The sequence below is a fragment of the Melospiza melodia genome, chromosome 1 (genome assembly GCF_035770615.1).
Source record: "Melospiza melodia melodia isolate bMelMel2 chromosome 1, bMelMel2.pri, whole genome shotgun sequence".
Classification (NCBI taxonomy): domain Eukaryota; kingdom Metazoa; phylum Chordata; class Aves; order Passeriformes; family Passerellidae; genus Melospiza; species Melospiza melodia.
Window position 1 is genome coordinate 174,303,302 of NC_086194.1, and position 17,869 is coordinate 174,321,170.

The 17,869-nt window shown below is 64.3% G+C and overlaps 1 protein-coding gene across 1 annotated transcript in view; it reads left to right on the plus strand.

Moving 5' to 3' along the window:
* LOC134419370 (plectin-like) overlaps positions 1 to 17,869 on the plus strand; it is a 98,736-nt gene that overhangs the window by 23,942 nt on the left and 56,925 nt on the right. The window contains exons 2-27 of the mRNA XM_063158507.1: positions 175 to 236; positions 1,103 to 1,192; positions 2,738 to 2,815; positions 2,913 to 3,005; positions 3,176 to 3,342; positions 4,469 to 4,584; positions 5,089 to 5,195; positions 5,282 to 5,401; positions 6,105 to 6,200; positions 6,652 to 6,779; positions 7,418 to 7,511; positions 7,597 to 7,751; positions 8,720 to 9,038; positions 9,548 to 9,625; positions 10,435 to 10,596; positions 11,627 to 11,731; positions 12,191 to 12,286; positions 12,363 to 12,488; positions 13,486 to 13,638; positions 13,951 to 14,105; positions 14,182 to 14,308; positions 14,388 to 14,571; positions 15,135 to 15,292; positions 16,012 to 16,190; positions 16,978 to 17,116; positions 17,204 to 17,560. Coding sequence (XP_063014577.1) covers positions 175 to 236; positions 1,103 to 1,192; positions 2,738 to 2,815; positions 2,913 to 3,005; positions 3,176 to 3,342; positions 4,469 to 4,584; positions 5,089 to 5,195; positions 5,282 to 5,401; positions 6,105 to 6,200; positions 6,652 to 6,779; positions 7,418 to 7,511; positions 7,597 to 7,751; positions 8,720 to 9,038; positions 9,548 to 9,625; positions 10,435 to 10,596; positions 11,627 to 11,731; positions 12,191 to 12,286; positions 12,363 to 12,488; positions 13,486 to 13,638; positions 13,951 to 14,105; positions 14,182 to 14,308; positions 14,388 to 14,571; positions 15,135 to 15,292; positions 16,012 to 16,190; positions 16,978 to 17,116; positions 17,204 to 17,560 — 3,644 coding nt within the window. The remainder of the gene's footprint in view (positions 1 to 174; positions 237 to 1,102; positions 1,193 to 2,737; positions 2,816 to 2,912; positions 3,006 to 3,175; positions 3,343 to 4,468; positions 4,585 to 5,088; positions 5,196 to 5,281; positions 5,402 to 6,104; positions 6,201 to 6,651; positions 6,780 to 7,417; positions 7,512 to 7,596; positions 7,752 to 8,719; positions 9,039 to 9,547; positions 9,626 to 10,434; positions 10,597 to 11,626; positions 11,732 to 12,190; positions 12,287 to 12,362; positions 12,489 to 13,485; positions 13,639 to 13,950; positions 14,106 to 14,181; positions 14,309 to 14,387; positions 14,572 to 15,134; positions 15,293 to 16,011; positions 16,191 to 16,977; positions 17,117 to 17,203; positions 17,561 to 17,869) is intronic.

The window sequence follows — 17,869 nt, forward strand, 5'->3', positions numbered from 1 at the left end:
TCCCCGTTAGCTGTTTCCTCTCCCCACACCCCCGTGAGTCACCGTGCTTCCCCACAGCAGTTGGCTCATCGCTTCCTGCGCCAGCCGTGCCCTGCGGTGCCACCGCCGGGGCCTGGTTTTGCTGTGCCAAGACCCCGCTGCTTCCAGCTCACCCGTGCCTCTCCTCTCTTGCAGATGAGCGAGATCGTGTCCAGAAGAAAACCTTCACCAAATGGGTCAACAAGCACCTTATCAAGGTATGGGCACTGCCAGTCCAGCGGGCACCACTGCCCCAGTGTCCCCTGCCCCAAATCGCCCCCAGCCACAGCCCTCTGTGCTGGTACAGCTGAGGACATGGCCATGGAGGGTCCCTGGTGCTGGTGCTCCTGGGCCACACCTCTGGCCAAGGCCTCTCAGCTGTCCTCCAGCTGGGATCTGCCCTCCAGCTGGGATCTGCCCTCCTGCTGCCCTCCCTGTATGCCAGGAGGGAACGGTGCCCTTGGCACCTGGAGATGTGCCCTGTGCTCTAATGCCCTCAGTCCTGTCCCACCCCTCCAGCCCCCATTCCCTGGCACAGGCAGAGCCCCACCTTGGCGCCTGGCACACCCTGGGACACGGCCCAGCCCCCCCAATATGTCTCCACACGTCCCTGACCCTGCAGTGCCACCGTGGTGCCCCCACGCTCTGCCCATGCTGGGTCCCCTCTCAGCTCTCTCCTAACTGCTCTCTTCTCTCTGCCCTGCGCAGCACTGGCGACCAGAGGTAGGTTCTTCCTCTCTTTTTCTGTCTGTCTGTCCCACTGCGCTCTTCCTCTTTGCACACCCTGGGGCTGCCACTGTGGTAGGCAGTGGGTCTGACCCCTTCACAGTGGGCAGGGGGTCTGAGCCCTTCACGGTGGGTTTCTGCATGCCAGAGGGATGCCAGATCCATCCTGGCACAGGGGGAGCTGCTGTGTGTGTTTTTGGGGATCGTGGCACTGGGGGCACCAGCTGCACTTGGGGCTGTGTGTGAGCACCCGCTGTACTGGGGGGGTCACTGGGCACCCACCGGGGTGTTGGCTGGGTGGGGGGGATGTTCAGCTGTCCCCAGCCCGCCTGACACGCCCCTGTCACTGTCCCCACAGGCGCAGCGCCATGTCAACGACCTGTACGAGGACCTGCGGGACGGGCACAACCTCATCTCGCTGCTGGAGGTGCTGTCGGGTGACACCCTGGTAGGTGCCACTCTGCCCTGCCCCGCGCTGTCCCCACCTCGTGCTGGCACCCCTCCGCCGGCCGTCCTCGTTCCTCATCCTCATCCTCGTCCTCCCCCTCGCTGCCTGCCTCTGTTCCCCCTCTTCCTGCTTGGCCGTCGGTCCGTCCGTCCCGGTGCCCGCGGAGTGCCCGCGCCCCCCGCCTCTAACCTCTCTTTGCTTTGGTGCCCTCTCTGCTTCCTGGCGCCGGCCCACCGCCGCCTTTGCCTCCTCCTCCTCCTTCTTCCTCTCTCTGCTCCTCTCCGCTCGGCTCGGCTCGGCCGGGGCAGCCCCGGGAGCGCGACGTCCTGCGGACCTTGCGGTTGGTGAGTGGTTCAGCTCTCGGCACGGCCCCGCACGGCACGGAGCTGTGACAGCGGTGCCCAGCATGTCCCAGGACGGTCTGCATGCCCGTGCCCTGTGCCGCGCCTGTCCCGGTGCCGCCCCCGGGCTCTGCTGCATGCTCTGCCTTGTCCTGGTGCCCCCCCGATGCCCAGAGCTGTTGGGGTGGGTTTCCCTGGGCCACAACTCAGTGGCAGCAGCAAGAGGGAAAAGTCATCTTCCACCAGCAGCATCCCTGGGAGCGATCCCGCCCTGCTGGAGCTGGACTCGCTCCTGGCACCACAGCTGGATGTGCTGCTGGCTCCGTGGGGTGGCTCGCAAGGGGGTGGCACATGGCCACCAACTCCCGGGGTCTCACCCTAGGGCTGGCCCTGGCCGTGAGTGGCTCTGGGTCCATGGTGGCCCCTTTCTGTGAGACAGGAGTGACCCTGCTCCGTTGCAGAGTGGGGTCCATGGTGGCCCCTTTCTGTGAGACAGGAGTGACCCTGCTCCGTTGCAGAGTGGGGTCCATGGTGGCCCCTTTCTGTGGGACAGGAGTGACCCTGCTCCGTGGCTGAGTGGCACCAGGGGGTTCATGGAGTCCCCAGCTCTCCCTGCAGCCAAAGCTGGGCTCAGCTGGTGGAATGTTGGCATTGCCGTGGGGCAGGAACATGTGGGGCAGCACCCAGGACTTCAGGACCCACAAGTTTGGGGTCTCACCCCTCTTGGCAGCTCCTGGTCCTGCTGGGGGGACACTGGAGCATGCTGGGGAGCTGCGTGGCGAGGCACCACCGTGGCCATGGGGCAGCGGCACTGTGAGCACCGTGATGTGCTGGCACTGAGGCCAGTCCCGCCCGGGCAGTGCCTGCCGTGCCACTGGGACACTCAGCTCCCCCCGGGACGGCTCCGCTGGTCCCGGTGCCGCCGGGCGGGGCGTGGGAACAGCCGGTGCCGCCGGGTCCGCGGGGGGAGCACGGGGAGCGTCCCCACCGCAAGGGGCAAAGTGCGAGGGCGGTGCCGTGGGTGGGTGCCATCGGCATGTGCGGCGCTGCTGGGACGGGCCGGGTGGCGCCGGGCTGAGGGCAGGACGCGATGGCAGGACGGGGTGGTGGCACCGTGTCCTGGTGTCACAGGAGGGCCGCGGTGGCAGGACACAGCAGGGGTGTGTGGCTGCACTCACCGCCTCCCTGTCCCTCCCCTCCTCAGCCCCGGGAGAAGGGCCGGATGCGCTTCCACAAGCTGCAGAATGTCCAGATTGCCCTCAACTACCTGAAGCACCGGCAGGTGAGGAGGGGAAGGGACCCCCAGGCTGCCCACAACCCCCGGGGCTGTGCCGTGCCAGGCTGTCCCGTGCCTGACCTGCGTGTGCCCTGTGCTGCAGGTGAAGCTGGTGAACATCCGCAACGATGACATCGCCGACGGCAACCCCAAACTGACACTGGGGCTCATCTGGACCATCATCCTGCACTTCCAGGTGAGCCTGGCGGGGTGGGGATGGGACAGTGGGACCAAGGGGCCAGGATTTGTGGGGCTGGGGGCCTCCCTGGGCCGGTCTGGTCCCCAATGGGGCAGCAGTGGTGTCACTGTGGCCACGCAGCGAGTGTCACCGTGCCAGTTTCCAGACTAACAGCTGTGTCCTGGCAGATCTCAGACATCCAGGTGACCGGGCAGTCGGAGGACATGACAGCCAAGGAGAAGCTGCTGCTGTGGTCCCAGCGGATGGTGGAGGATTACCAGGGCCTGCGCTGCGACAACTTCACCACCAGCTGGCGGGACGGGCGCCTCTTCAACGCCATCATCCACCGGCACAGGTGGGTGCCGTGGTGGTGCCTGGGATCCGTGTGTGTGACCCACACCATGGGCAGGCGTGGGCTCATGGGGCAGCCATGACAGCTGCTTATGGGGCAGCTGTGCTGCCTGTGATCCATGTGTGTGACCCACACCATGGGCAGGCGTGGGCTCATGGGGCAGCTCTGCCAATCCCATGCTCATGGGGCAGCTGCGCTGATCTTATTTGGGCCAATATGAGCACGTGCTCCTGACGAGTCCCAGCCCATCAGCCATGCTGGCAGTGCCGTTCCCGCTGCTGGCGTGCTGGGGCGGTGGCAGGCAGGTCCCCACGGGTCCTGCTGCGACCTCTGCGTGCTTTTGGGGAGTGCAAATATGTGCAGGGCTGTGCCGGATGGGGGGAGGCCCCTGCACTGTGCCAGGTGCCAGCTGTGCTAGGTGCCAGGTGTGCCATGAGCCAGCTGTGCCATGCTCTGCACCACGGCACTGCCACACTGAGCTTGGCCCCACCATAGACCCCCAAGGGGAGCCCAAGGTGTCAGCCCTATAGGGGACTGGGGTGTCAACCCCACATAGGATTGGGGTGCCGGCCCCACAGGGGACTGGGGTGTCAGCCCCACATGGGACTGGGGTGTCAGCCCCACATGGGACTGGGGTGTCAGCCCCCCATGGGATTGGGGTGTCAGCCCTATAGGGGACTGAGATGTCAGCCCCACGTGGGATTGGGGTGTCAGCCCCACAGGGGATAGGGGTGCCAGCCCTACATTGGATTGGGGTGTCAGCCCCACAGGAGATTAGGGGATCAGCCCCACATGGGGCTGGGGTGTCAGCCCCACGTGGAATTGGGGCGTCAGCCCCACAGGGGATAGGGGTGCCAGCCCCATGCAGCGTTGGGGTGCCCAGTTCCCAGGACATGGGGGCTCTGACTGTTTTGGTGTTCCCACTGGGGGCTGCGTGTATCCCCAGCCCCTCCTGTCCCTGTGCTGGCTCTGGGGTCCTCCCCTGCCACCAGTGCCCCTGGTGTGGGGTGTGGGCTGGCCAGGCAGGAGTACAGGCAGATGAGGCACCCCCAGAAAAGGGGGGACCTGCTCTCCTCGGGGTTTTGGGGTCCCCACAGCCCCAGTGACCCCTGCTGCCCCCCACCCACAGGCCAATGCTGATCGACATGAGCCGGGTGTACCGCCAGAACAACCTGGAGAACCTGGACCAGGCCTTCACCGTGGCCGAGCGGGAACTGGGGGTGACGCGGCTGCTGGACCCCGAAGGTACGGGCTGGGGTGAGGGATCTTGGGGGACAGGGGGTGGGTTCCAAGGGGATGACGGTCCTGAAGGGTTGGGGGGCTCTGGGTGGGTCCCAAGTGGATGATGATCCTGAAGGGTTGGGGGCTCTGGGTGGGTCCCAAGAGAATGGTGGTCCCAGGGATGTGGATCCCAGGGTGTCAGGGGTCTCGGGGATGTGGGGATGTGTCCCAAGGCAATGATGGTCCCAGGGTTCCGGGGGTGTTGGGGGTCTTGGGAGATATGGGGTGGGTCCCAAGGGGATGATGATCCTGCAGGGCTGGGGGGCTCTGGGTGGGTCCTGAGAGGATGATGGTCCCCGGGGCTGTGGGTCCCAAGGGGATGACAGTCCCAAGGTGCCGGGGGTCCCGGGTTGCAGGGGTCTTGGGGGATATGGGGTCGGTCCTGAGAGGATGATGGTCCCACTCCTGTGGGTCCTGGTGTGTCAGAGCCCCTTCCCTCCCCTCACCTGACCCCTTCTCTCCCCACAGACGTGGACGTGGCGCAGCCCGACGAGAAGTCCATCATCACCTACGTGTCCTCGCTGTATGACGCCATGCCGCGCGTGCCCGAGGTGCAGGACGGCGTCAAGGCCAACGTGAGTTTGGGGTGCCGGGGGTGTCACCCCTCTGCTGCCACCCCCTGGCGTGTCACAGCCAGCCCCACACGTGTCCCCCTGCGCAGGAGCTGCAGCTGCGCTGGCAGGAGTACTACGAGGTGGTGACGGGGCTGCTGCAGTGGAGCCGGCAGCACTCGGCGCTCTTCGAGGAGCGGCGCCTCCCTGCCAGCTACGAGGAGATCGAGGTGAGGCCATGGGGGCAGGAGCGGTGCTGCTGGCCTGGCATGGGCACAGAGACAGGGACAGGAGCAGTGCTGGTGGCCTGGCATGGGCACGGGAATGGGCATAGGGACAGGGATGGTGCTGGTGGCCTGGCATGGGCACAGTGATGGGCACAGAGAGAAGGATGGTGCTGCTGGCCTGGCATGGGCACGGGGATGGGCACAGAGACAGGGATGGTGCTGCTGGTCCTGGGAGCCACTGGTATTTGGGGCAGTGGGTGGCAGAATCCTACGATGGCCCCACCGTGGGTGGCTCATGCCCAGTGAGGGGTGCCAGCCGGCCACAGCCCCACCATGAGTGGCTCATGTCCAGTTTGGCAGCTCCCTTGCCAGCACAGGGCCAGCTGTGCCATGCCATGAGTCACCACGATGTGACCTGGGTGTGGCTGTGGCACGGAGCCCCCTCTGGTGCCAGTGTGGGGGTCTGCAGGGTTTGGGGATCCGAGCCCGGACAGAGCCGGGTGCCCCATGAAGGGGGGAGCCCTGTGACTCACCCTGCCTGGCTGTGCCGTGAGTCACCGCTGGCAAAGCCCAGCACGGCCACTTCCTTCCCGCGGCTCTGCACACATGGAAAATTGCAGCTGGGCAGGGCGGGCGCTTGGGGAGGGGGCAGCAGCTGGGGCTGGGGGTCCCCACTCAGCTGTGCCCCCCACCCCATTCCCGGCAGATCCTCTGGCGCCAGTTCCTCAAGTTCAAGGAGACGGAGCTGCCGGCTCGGGAGGCCGACAAGAACCGCTCCAAAGCCATCTTCCAGGCGCTGGAGGTACGGCCAAGGGCTGCGGGGGGGCTTCCAGGGGCTCTGGGGAGGCGGTCATGGCTGCTCGGGGTCCCAAGGGGATGTGGGGCCTGAGGGGGACACCCTGGGGATATCGGGTCCTGAGGGGTGGGGATCCTCGTAGCCAGGGGTCCCGAGGAGCTGGGGATGTGTCCCAAGGGGATGGTGGTCCTGAAGGGTTGGGGGGCTCTGGGTGGGTCCCAAGGGGATGGTGGTCCTGCGGGGCTGGGGGGCCCTGGGTGGGTCCCAAGAGGATGACAGTCCCGGGGTGCCGGGGGTCCTGGGGTGTCATGGGTCTTGGGGAATGTGGGGTGGGTCCCAAGGGGATGACAGTCCCGGGGTGCCGGGGGTCCCAAGGGGTCACAGTCCCGCAGTTCCGGGGGTCCCGCGGCAGTGTCTCTTGCCCCTTCGGGCCGTGTGTGACACTCGGGCCGTGCAGGGCGCGGTGCAGTCGGGCCAGCTGAAGGTGCCCCCCGGGTACCACCCCCTGGACGTGGAGAAGGAGTGGGGGCGGCTGCACGTGGCCGTGCTGGAGCGGGAGAAGCTGCTGCGGGCTGAGTTCGAGAGGCGAGTTCGGGGGGGCCGGGGGGGCGGGCAGGGCCGCGCTGGCATCCACACCCCCCTGCCGCTGCCAAACCGCGGGGCTGGGCCCGGGTGGGGTGTCCCGGCCCCCCCGAGGGGGAACCGCAGGGCTGTGAGTCACCGCCCCTGCTGGGAAACCTCTGCGGCCGGCCTGGAGCGCGGCTCGGCACGGCACGGCTCTGCACGGCACGGCAGCGGAGGGATGGGGGCAGCAGCGGGGACAGCGGGGATGGGGCTGAGGGCGATTGGGGTGGCATGGGATGGGGGTGAGATGGGGGGCAGGATGGGGATTGAAATGAGATGGGATGAGGGCGATTGGTACTGAAGTTGGAAGTGGGATGGGAATAGGGATGGGAAAAGGAAGATGGGGATGTGGGGCATTGGGGTTGAGGTTGGAAGTGGGATGGGAATAGGGATGGGAAAAGGAAGATGAGGATGGGGGGATTAGGGTTGAGGTTGGAAGTGGGATGGGGATGGGAAGATGGGGATATGGGGGGATTGGGAGCGGGATGGGGAGCAGGATAGCAAGATGCAGCATGGACCCGTGCCAAGCACAGCCAGGACAGCTGCTCCTGGGCAGGACTCGATCCGTGCTGACCGTGTCCCTCTGTGCGTCCCCGCAGGCTGGAGCGGCTGCAGCGCGTGGTCACCAAGCTGCAGATGGAGTCGGGGCTCTGTGAGGAGCAGCTGAACCAGGCGGATGCTCTGCTGCAGGCGGTGAGTGCCGGCGGCCCCGAGGCAGGGGGACAGCCCCGGCCGTGCCCCTCCCGTGGTGGCCTCACGGTCCCTGCCCCTCCCGCAGGACGTGCGGCTGCTGGCGGCCGGGAAGGCGCCGCAGAAGGCGGCAGAGGTGGAGAGGGACCTGGACAAGGCGGATGCCATGATCCGGCTGCTCTTCAACGACGTGCAGACCCTCAAGGACGGGCGGCACCCGCAGGGCGAGCAGATGTACCGTCGGTACGGGCCCCCGGAGCCCTCCTTGTCCTTCTGTGTCCCCCATGTCTCCCGTGTCCTCCATGCTGCCCATGTCCCCCATGCTCCCTGCACCCCCAGCCATCCCTATGTCCCCCAAAACCCTGCAAAGCCTCCTGTGACCCCCATGCCCCCCATGTCCCCCATGTCCCCTGTACCCGTTAAAGCCCCCCCATATTCTCCCCAAAAGCTCTCTCTGACCTCTGTGCACCCCAAAGATCCTCATGCCCCCAAACTCCCCATGTTTACTGTACACCCCTGCAATCCCTGTGCACCCCAAACTCCTCATGTTCCCGGTACCTCCCAAAATCCCTGTGTGCCCCAAAGCTCCTTATGCCCCCAAACTCCACATATTTGCTGCACCCCCTGCAACCCCTGTACACCCCTAAGCTCCTCATATCCCCAAACCCTCTCATGTCCCCAAACTCCTCATGTTTGCTGTATCCTCTTAAAATCCCTGTGCACCCCAAAGCTCCTCACACCCCCAAAGCTCCTCGTGCTCCCAAAGCCTCTCATATCCCCAAACCCCTCATGTTCCCTGTACCCCCTTACAGCCCCTGTACACCCCAAAGCTCCTCATGCCTCCACACTCCCCATATTCCTTGTACCCCCTTGACACCCCTATGTGCCCCAAAACTTTTTATGTCCCCAAACCCTCTCATGTTCACTCTTCCCCGTGCAACCCCTGTGCACCCCAAAGCTCCTCATGCCCTTAAACCCTCTCATGTCCCCAAACTTCTCAGGTTCCCTGTACCCCCGTAAAATCCCTGTGCACCCCAAATCTCCTCATGTCCCCAAACTCCCCGTGTTCCCTGTACCCCCTTACAACCCCTGTGCACTCCAAACTCCACATGTTCCCTGTACACCCTTGACACCCCCGTGCACCCCAATCTCCCCCTGCCCCCCGAGCCCCCCACGGCCCCTGTGCCCCACCAACGCCTCCCTCCCCGCAGCGTGTACCGCCTGCACGAGCGCCTGGTGTCCATCCGCACCGAGTACAACCTGCGGCTCAAGTCGGGGGCGCCGGTGACAGCGGTGACATCCGTGGCGGTGACAGCGGCGCAGCAGCAGCGGCGGCCGGAGCCCGACGACGCTCCCCTGCGCTACCTGCAGGAGCTGCTGGCCTGGGTGGAGGAGAACCAGCGGCGGGTGGCCACGGCCGAGTGGGGCGCCGACCTGCCCACCGTGGAGACACACCTGGGCGCCCACCGCGGGCTGCACCGTGCCATTGAGGAGTTCCGCGCCAAGGTGGAGCGGGCACGGGCTGATGAGGTGAGACCCGGGGTGCTGGGGGTGACAGGGTGAGACCCCTGAGTGCTGGGGACACCCTGGTTCTGGGGGTGACAGGGTGAGACCCCTGGGTGCTGGGAACCTCCTGGTCCTGGGAGTGACAGGGTGAGACCCCTGGGTGCTGGGGACACCCTGGTTTTGGGAGTGACAGGGTGAGACCCTGCAGGTTGTTGGGGATCTCCAGGTCCTGGGGGTCCTCTGGGGCTGTCCCCACTCTGCCTCAAGAGGTCCCCCCAGTGCTGTTGTTCCCTCCCCTGCTCCTGAGCATTTCCTGGGGCTACCTTTGCTCTGTGCCTCGGGGTCCTTGAAGCTCTGGAGCCCCCCAGGTCCTGGGGTACCCCACGAGGGTGGGGGGCACCGTGACCCGAGTGCATCCCCCAGCCCCTGCACCCTGGTGCCCTGCCCTCCCCTCGAGTCCCCTCTGTCGCTCCCTTTGTGGGGTGCAGGGGGTGTCTGGGGTGGGGTTCCTGAGCTGATGGTGTCCCCTGCAGAGCCAGCTGTCCCCTGGCCCCAGCGGCGCCTACCGGGAGTGCCTGGGCAAGCTGGAGCTGCAGTACGCCAAGCTGCTGGTGAGCCCCGAGGGGTGCAGGGGGATGGGGGCGGGCATGGGGATGGTGTGGGACATGGGGAGTCAGGAGGGTGTGGGACATGAGGGGACAATGCTGGGGACGTGTGGCCTGGGGGGTCATGGGGTGTGTGTGACATGGGGGGCCGGGGGGTGGCAGACAAGGGGGGACAATGCTGGGGATGTGTAGCCGGGGGGGTCAGGGGAGTGTGTGACGTGAGGGGTCATGGGGGTGTGTGACATGAGGGCACCTGCTGGGGATGAATGGCCTGGGGGGTGAGGGGGTGTGTGACATGGGGGGACAATGCTGGGGACGTGGGGCCTGGGGGGTCAGGGGGGTCATAGACACGAGAAGACCTGCTGGGGACGTGTGGCCTGGGATGTGTGACATGAGGGGACCTGCTGGGGGAACGGGAGGTTGTGTGACATGAGGGGACCTGCTGGGGACATGTGACATGGGGGGTCAGGGGGGTGGCAGACATGGGGGGACAATGCTGGGGGGTCAGTGGGGTGTGTGACATGAGGGGACCTGCTGGGGAGGGGGTATATGCCATGAGGGGGCCCTGCTGGTGGGATGTGAGATGGGGGGGGGGACCTGGTGGGGATGTGTGACCTGATGGAGGAGGGTGTGACAGGAGGGGGGACAATGGTGGGGGTGTTGTGCTGGGCATGATTGTGGAGAGGAAGATGCAGGACATGGGAGGAAGTGGGGAGGAGGATGAGGGGGGACAGAGGGTGTGCAGGGGGCAGCCCTGTGGGGTGGGGCCATGCAGGGTGAGGATGCAGCTACAAACCACCCGCTGTGCCCCCCAGAACTCCTCCAAGTCGCGGCTGCGGCACCTGGAGAGCCTCCACGGCTTCGTCAGCGCCGCCACCAAGGAGCTGCTGTGGCTGAGCGAGCGTGAGGAGGAGGAGGTGGCCTTCGACTGGAGCCACAACAACCCCGCCATGGCGGCCAAGAAGGAGAGCTACTCGGTACGGGCACGGCGGGTGATGCGTGGGCACAGGCACAGGGATGAGGATGCGCACAGACGTGGACATGGGGACGGGCACCGACACAACACGGGCATGGGCATGGACATGGACACGGGAATGGGCACAGACACAAACATGGGCACAGACACAAACATGGACACAGGGATGGGCATGGAAATGGACACAGGGATGGGCATGGACACATGCATGGACACTGGGAAGGACGTGGACACGGACACAGTGATGGGCACAAGGATGGGAACGAACATGGACGTTGACATGGGGATGGGCATGGACATGACATTGGTACAGGGAAGGGCATGGACACGCACACAGGGATGGGCACAGAGATGGGCATAGACACAGGCATGGACATGGGGATGGGCATGGACATGACATAGGCACAGGGATGGGCACAGACAGATGTGGACATGGGAATGGACATGACATGGGTATAGGAATGGGCACGGACACGGGGATGGGCATGGACACTATATGGGCAGAGGGATGGGCATGGACATGGATACAGAGATAGGCATGGCAGACACGCATGGAGGACACAGCTGCTCCACGTGGACACACCCATGGATGCACACACACACACAGACACACACACACAGACACACACACAGACACACGTGTGCCATCCCCACACACACATGGCTGTGTCCCGTGGTCCCCTCCCTGCTCTGCAGCACTGAGCCCCCATGTGCCCCCCCACCCAGAGCCCCCATAACCCTCTGAGCACCCCCAGAGCCCCCCTTGCACACACAGCCCCAGCTGTAACCATACACACAGAGCTGTGCACATGTGTGTGAGCCCTGAACCCCTCCCTGCCCCCTGGCCCTACACATGTGTGTGAGCCCTGAACTTCCCCATCCCCCTGGCTGTGCACATGAGTGTGAGCCCTGACTGAATCCCTGGCCTTACACACGAGTGTGAGCCCCGACCCAACCCCCCGGCCCTGCTCACGAGTGTGAGCCCTGCCCCCTGGCCGTGCACACGAGCGTGAACCCTGCCCCTGCCGCAGGCGCTGATGCGGGAGCTGGAGCTGCGGGAGCGGCGGATCCAGGAGCTGCGGACCTCGGGGGAGCGGCTGCTGCGGGAGGAGCACCCCGGGGCACAGACCCTGGAGGTGGGTGTGTGGCTGGGGGCGAATGGGGGGTGTGAGAGGGGCTGGGGGCAAATGCGGGGCGTGAGAGGGGCTGGGGGTGAATGCTGGGCATGAGAGGGGCTGGGGGCAAATGGTGGGGTGCAATGGGCACTGGGGGTCAGCCGTGGGGGGTGCAGTGGGCACTGGGGGTCAGCAGTGTGGGGTGCAGTGGTGACTGGGAGTCCCTGGTGTGGAGTGCAGCAGGTACTGGGGGTCGCTGCTGTGGGTTGCAGTGGTCACTCGGGGTCACTGGTGTGGCTGTAGGTCACGTGTGGCTGCAGGTGTGGCTGCAGGTCAAGTGTGGGTGCAGGTGAGGCTAGAGCTGTCAGTGCAGGTCGGGTGTGGCTGCAGGTGTGGCTGCAGGTCAGGTGAGGGTGTCAGCCCCCGTAGCGGTGCAGGTGCCCTCGGTGCCAGCCCCGGTGTCCCCCCTGCTCCCCCCAGGCGTTCCTGGCGGCGCTGCAGACCCAGTGGAGCTGGATGCTCCAGCTCTGCTGCTGCATCGAGACCCACCTGAAGGAGAACACCAACTACTTCCAGGTACGGGGGATGCCAGGGTGGGGCTGGGAGTGGGAGGGAAGGCGTGACCCCCAATTCTGACCCCTGGCCCCCCCAGTTCTTTGCTGAGGTGCGGGAGGCTGAGGAGCTGCTGCGCAAGACGGAGGAGACGATGCGGCGCAAGTTCAGCTGCGACCGCGGCACCACAGCCACGCGCCTCGAGGACCTGCTGCAGGACCTGGCGGTGAGGGCACCCCCGAGGCCCCCGGGGGGACCCCCAGACCCTGGGGAGACCCCCAGTGAGACCCCCAGACCCGGGGGGACCCTTAGGATGACCCTCCCCAGATCTGCAGGGTGACCCTGCTGCATGACCTTGTATTGAGGGCAGGTGGGAGCCCAGGGGCTGCCCAAGTGGAGCCCCCCAAGATCCTCAGGGTGACACCTCCAGGGTGACCCCAGCCTCATGGCAGCCCCAGGCTGACCCCACATGCAGGGTGACCCCAGCCCCTGGCAACTCTGAGGTGGCAGCCCCCAAAATCAGAGTCCCACAGCAGCCCCTGGGATGTCCAGCTGCAGAGTGCTGGGGCGTGACCGTGTTCACAGGGGTCTGAGGATGAGGGAAGAGACGAGGATCTGACTCCATGTTTCAGAAGGCTGATTTATTATTTTATTATATATATTACATTAAAACTATACTAAAAGAATAGAAGAAAGGATTTCATCAGAAGGCCAGCTAAGAATAGAATAGAAAGGAATGATAACAAAGGTTTGTGGCTCGGACTCTCTGTCCGAGCCAGCTGGACTGTGATTGGCCATTAATCACAAACATCTAACGTGGGCCGATCAAAGATCTACCTGTTGCATCCCACAGCAGCAGATAATCATTGTTTACATTTTGTTCCTGAGGCCTCCCAGCTTCTCAGGAGAAAAAAATCTGAAGAAAAGGATTTTTTATAAAAGATGTCTGTGACATTGGGGTGCCCATCCCACTGCAGACCCTAGGGTGACCCCAACATGTCCATTGCTGCAACAGACTGGGGTGACCCCCCCCTGCCTCATATTTTTGACCCCTCCCCAAACTCCCAGAATACCCCCAAAATCCCAAGAGCTCCCAAACCCTTTGGGACCTCCTGATATTTCTGAGCTCTCTCAAAAAAAACTGGTACCTCCCTAAAGTTCTGATGCCCCTCCACACCATGGGGGCACCCCAAATCCTGAGGTGTCCCAAACCTGCCCCACAGGAGCAGAAGGAGCAGCTGGCGGAGCTGGGGACGCAGCTGGGGGCTCTGTCCCGCCGTGCCAGGACCATCGTGCAGCTGAAGCCACGCAGCCCCTCGACGCCCCTGCAGGGCCGGCCCCCCATTCAGGCCGTCTGTGACTACAAGCAAATGGAGGTGAGGGGGACACGAGGCTGGGATTGGGGTTGGTCCCCCTGGGGAGGATGTGGGGGGACGTGGTGGGTCCAGCATCCTGCTCTGATGCTGCCCCAGCCCCATGGAGGAAACACAAGGGGGGACACAAAGGGCCCCCCACCCAGAGTGAGACCGCACCAGGCCCATGGGGGAATGTGGGGGGACACTGGGGAATATGGGGGCACACTGGGGAATATGGGGGGACACTGGGGAATATGGGGGCGCACTGGGGAATATGGGAGAGGCACAGATGGACACAAGACCCACACCCCACCCTGTCCCCCTGCCCCGCAGGTGACCGTGCACAAGAACGACACCTGTGCCCTGGTGAACCACGCGCAGCCGCAGCAGTGGCGGGTGCTGAGCGCCGCAGGCAGCGAGGCCGTCGTGCCCTCGGTCTGCTTCCTTCTGCCACCCCCCAACAAGGAGGCTCTGGATGCCGTGCACAGGTGGGGACGGTGACCCTGCACCCCCCCCGGGTGTCCCCGCTGTGTGCCCCCCACCTCTAACTCCACATCCCCACAGGCTGGAGGGCACCCACCAGCAGCTGCTGGGGCTGTGGCAGCAGCTGCACCAGGACCTGCGCAGCCTCCGCGCCTGGCAGTACCTGATGCGGGACATCCAGCAGATCCACTCCTGGACGCAGGTCACGGTGAGTTCCCGGGGGTCTCGGAGCCCCACGGGGGTCCCGGGGGTCCCAGCAAGGGCTGACAGGGCCGTATCCCCCCCAGTTTCGCACGCTGCCGGCCGAGGAGGTGCGCCAGGTGCTGTCCAGCCTGGAGAGGCACTACCAGGAGTTCCTGCGGGACAGCCAGGACTCGCAGAGCTTCCAGCCCGACGACCGGCTGCAGGTGGAGCGCGACTACAACGCCTGCACTCACAAGTACGAGCTGCTGCTGCGGAGCCAGGAGAAAGGTGGGTGTGCCCTCTCTGCCTCTCTGAAAGGTGGGGGTGCCCAGGGTTTCCCCGGCTCCTTGGGGTGACCTGCAGGTCCTTGTGGTGTCCCTGGGGTGACCTGCAGGTCCTTGTGGTGTCTCTGGCGTATTGCCATGGTGCTGAGCTGTCCCAGTCTCCCCCGTCCTAACGCTGTGGGGTGTCCCCAGGGTGCTGAGCCATCCCTGCATCCTCTGTTCCCACCATGGGTCCCCAGGGTGTCCCCACAGTCTGAGCCATCCGTGTGTCCCCTCTCCCTGCTGTGGGTCCTTGGAGTGTCCCCAGGGTGCTCAGCCATCCCTCCATCCCCCCTTCCTACCATGGGTCCCCATGTTATCCCCTCAGTCTGAGCCATCCCCAAGTCTCCTCTCCCTACCATGGGTCCCCAGGGTGTCCCCATGTGCTGAGCCATCCTGGTGTCACTGCAGGTCCCCATGGTGTCCCCATGGTGTCCCAGGTCACTGAGCCATCCCTGTGTCACTGTGGGTCTCTGCAGTGTCCCCGTGGTGTCCCAGGTCACTGAACCATCCCCACTGTCCCCACAGGAGAGCAGGACGAGTCTCTGTGCAAGAGCTACATCTCGCAGCTGAAGGACATCCGGCTGCAGCTGGAGAGCTGCGAGAGCCGCACCGTGCACCGCCTGCGCCTGCCCCTCAAGGCCGACCCCCTGCGCGAGTGCGCCCAGCGCCAGGCGGAGCAGCAGGTGTGGGACACGTGTGGGACATGTGTGGGAGCCTGGGGAACTGCCCCAGTGCATCCCCCATGTGTGGGAGCCCAGGGAACTGCCCCAGTGCATCCCCCACATGTGGGAGCCCAGGGGAACTGCCCCAGTGCATCCCCCACGTGTGGGAGCCTAGGCAACTGCCCCAGTGCGTCCCCAATGTTTGGGAACCAGGGGGAACTGCCCCAGTGCATCCCCCCCATGTTGGAGCCCAGGGAACTGCCCCAGTGCATTCCCCCACATGTGGGAGCCCAGGGAACTGCCCCAGTGCTTCCCCCCAAGATCCTCAGGGTGACACCCCCAGGGCGACGCCAGGGTGACCCCAGCCCTGTTACATGTGTGTGACACGTGTAGTGCGCACAAATGGCCACCTCAGTGCCAGGATGGGCCTGGGGGAATGGTTTGGGTTGGAAAAGCCCTCAGAGCCCATTGAGTCCACCCAACGCCACCCCTGAGCATGTCCCCAAGTGAGCCACAGGGCTGTAAAGTCTCCCCAGGGGTGGCACTCCAGCCCTGCCCTGGGCAGCTGTGCCAGAGCTGGAGAGCCCCTCCAGGAGGAGTTTTCCCCATATCCCTCCTCAACCTCCCCTGTCCACCTGCACTGATGGGCTACAGAGCCTTCCCCTGCTCTGCTCCTCCTGGGATCCAAGAGGAGGGGAGCATTCAGTCAGGGTTGGGACTGAGGGACTCTTTCTCTGCAGCAAACACACCTGGAGCTGGAGGGCATCCAGAAGAACCTGGCCAAGGTCAGCGAGAAGACAGAGCAGGTGCTGGCACAGCCGGAGCAGGCGGGCTCAGCCCCCGTACTGCGCTCCGAGCTGGAGGTCACCCTGCGCAAGATGGAGCAGGTCTACAGCCTGTCCAGCATCTACCTGGAGAAGTGAGTCAGCCCTGGCACCTGGAAACGAGCCTGGGCACCTGGAGGCCGTGGGGAGTCTGGGGAGAGCCAGCATGCTTTTCCCTTTCTTTTCCTTCCCTCTCCTCTTCTTCCTTTTTTTTCTCTTTTGCATTTTTTCTCTTTTCCTTTTTTTCCCTTTTCCCCCTTTTTCCTTTTTTTTCTTTTTTCCCTTTTCCCCTATTTTTCCCTTTGCTGCTTTTTTCCCTTTCCCCCTTTTTTCCTGTTCTCTTTTATTTCCTTTTTCCCTTTTCTTCCAATTTCCCCTTTTCCCCTTTTTCCTTTTCCCCTTTCTTCCTTTTCCCTTTTCTTTCCTTTTCCTCTTTTTTTTCCTCCTTTTCCCTGTTTTCCGTTTTTTCCTTTTCCCCTTTTTTTACTTTTTCCTTTTTTTCCTTTTTTTCCCTTTTATTCCTTTCCCGCATTTTTTCATTTTCCCCTTTTCCCCCCTTTTGCCCCCTTTTCCCCCTTTCCCCCATTTTTCCTTTTCTCCTTTTATGGTTTCCCCTTTTTTTTATTTTCCTCTTTTTTTCCTTTTCCCCCTTTTTTTTCCTTTTCCCCTTTTTTTCCTTTTCCCCTTTTTTTTCCTTTTCCTCTTTTTTTCCTTTTCCCCTTTTTCTTCTTTCCCCCTTTTTTCCTTTTCCCCTTTTCCTTCCCTCCTGGGTCTGCGGTGCTGCTCCTGCTGGGCTGCCCGCTCCCATCCTGATCCCAGCTGATCCATCCCACTCCCATCCCGCTCCCGGCTGCTCCCACTGATTCCACCCCTGTGCCGCAGGCTGAAGACCATCGGGCTGGTGATCCGGAGCACGCAGGGGGCTGAGGAGCTGCTCCGCAAGTACGAGGAGCAGCTGAAGGACGTGCAGGCAGTGCCGGCCGACCTGGCTGAGCTGGAGGCCAGCAAGGCTGAGCTTAAGGTACCGGGACTCTGAGGGTGCCAGGGGGACCCGGGGGGTGCCTTGGGGACACCGCAGCCGGCCCTGACCATTGCCCATCTGCCACAGCGGCTGCGGGCACAGGCCGAGGGGCACCAGCCCTTCTTCAGCACGCTGGAGACCGACCTGGGCAAGGCCAAGGACGTCAACGAGCGGATGGTGCGCGGGCACAGCGAGCGGGACGTGGACCTGGAGCGGTACCGGGAGCGGGTGCAGCAGCTGCTGGAGCGCTGGCAGGCCGTGCTGGGCCAGGCCGACCTGCGGCAGCGCGAGCTGGACCAGCTGGGCCGCCAGCTGGGCTACTACCGGCAGAGCTGCGACGCGCTGCGCCAGTGGATCCGCGACGCCCGGCAGCGCCAGGAGGCCATCCAGGCCGTGCCCATCACCGACAGCCAGGCCGTGCGCGAGCAGCTGCTGCAGGAGAAGGTAGGGCTGGCCATGGGGGAAGGCAGGGCTGGCCGTGGGGCAAGGTAGGGCTAGTTGTGGGGCAAGGTAGGGCTGGCCGTGGGGCAAGGTAGGGCTGGCCATGGAGGCAAGGGGTGCTCCCGGGCATCCCCAATGCGGCAAGGGGTGCTCCTGGCCATCCCCAGCAGGGTGAGGGGTGTGCTTGGGCATCCCCAATGGAGCAAGGGGCACTCCTGAGCATCCCTAGCGGGGCAAGGAGTGCTCCTGGGCATCCCCAGCAGGGCGAGGGGTGCTCCTGAGCATCCCCAGCAGGGTAAGGGGTGCTTCTGG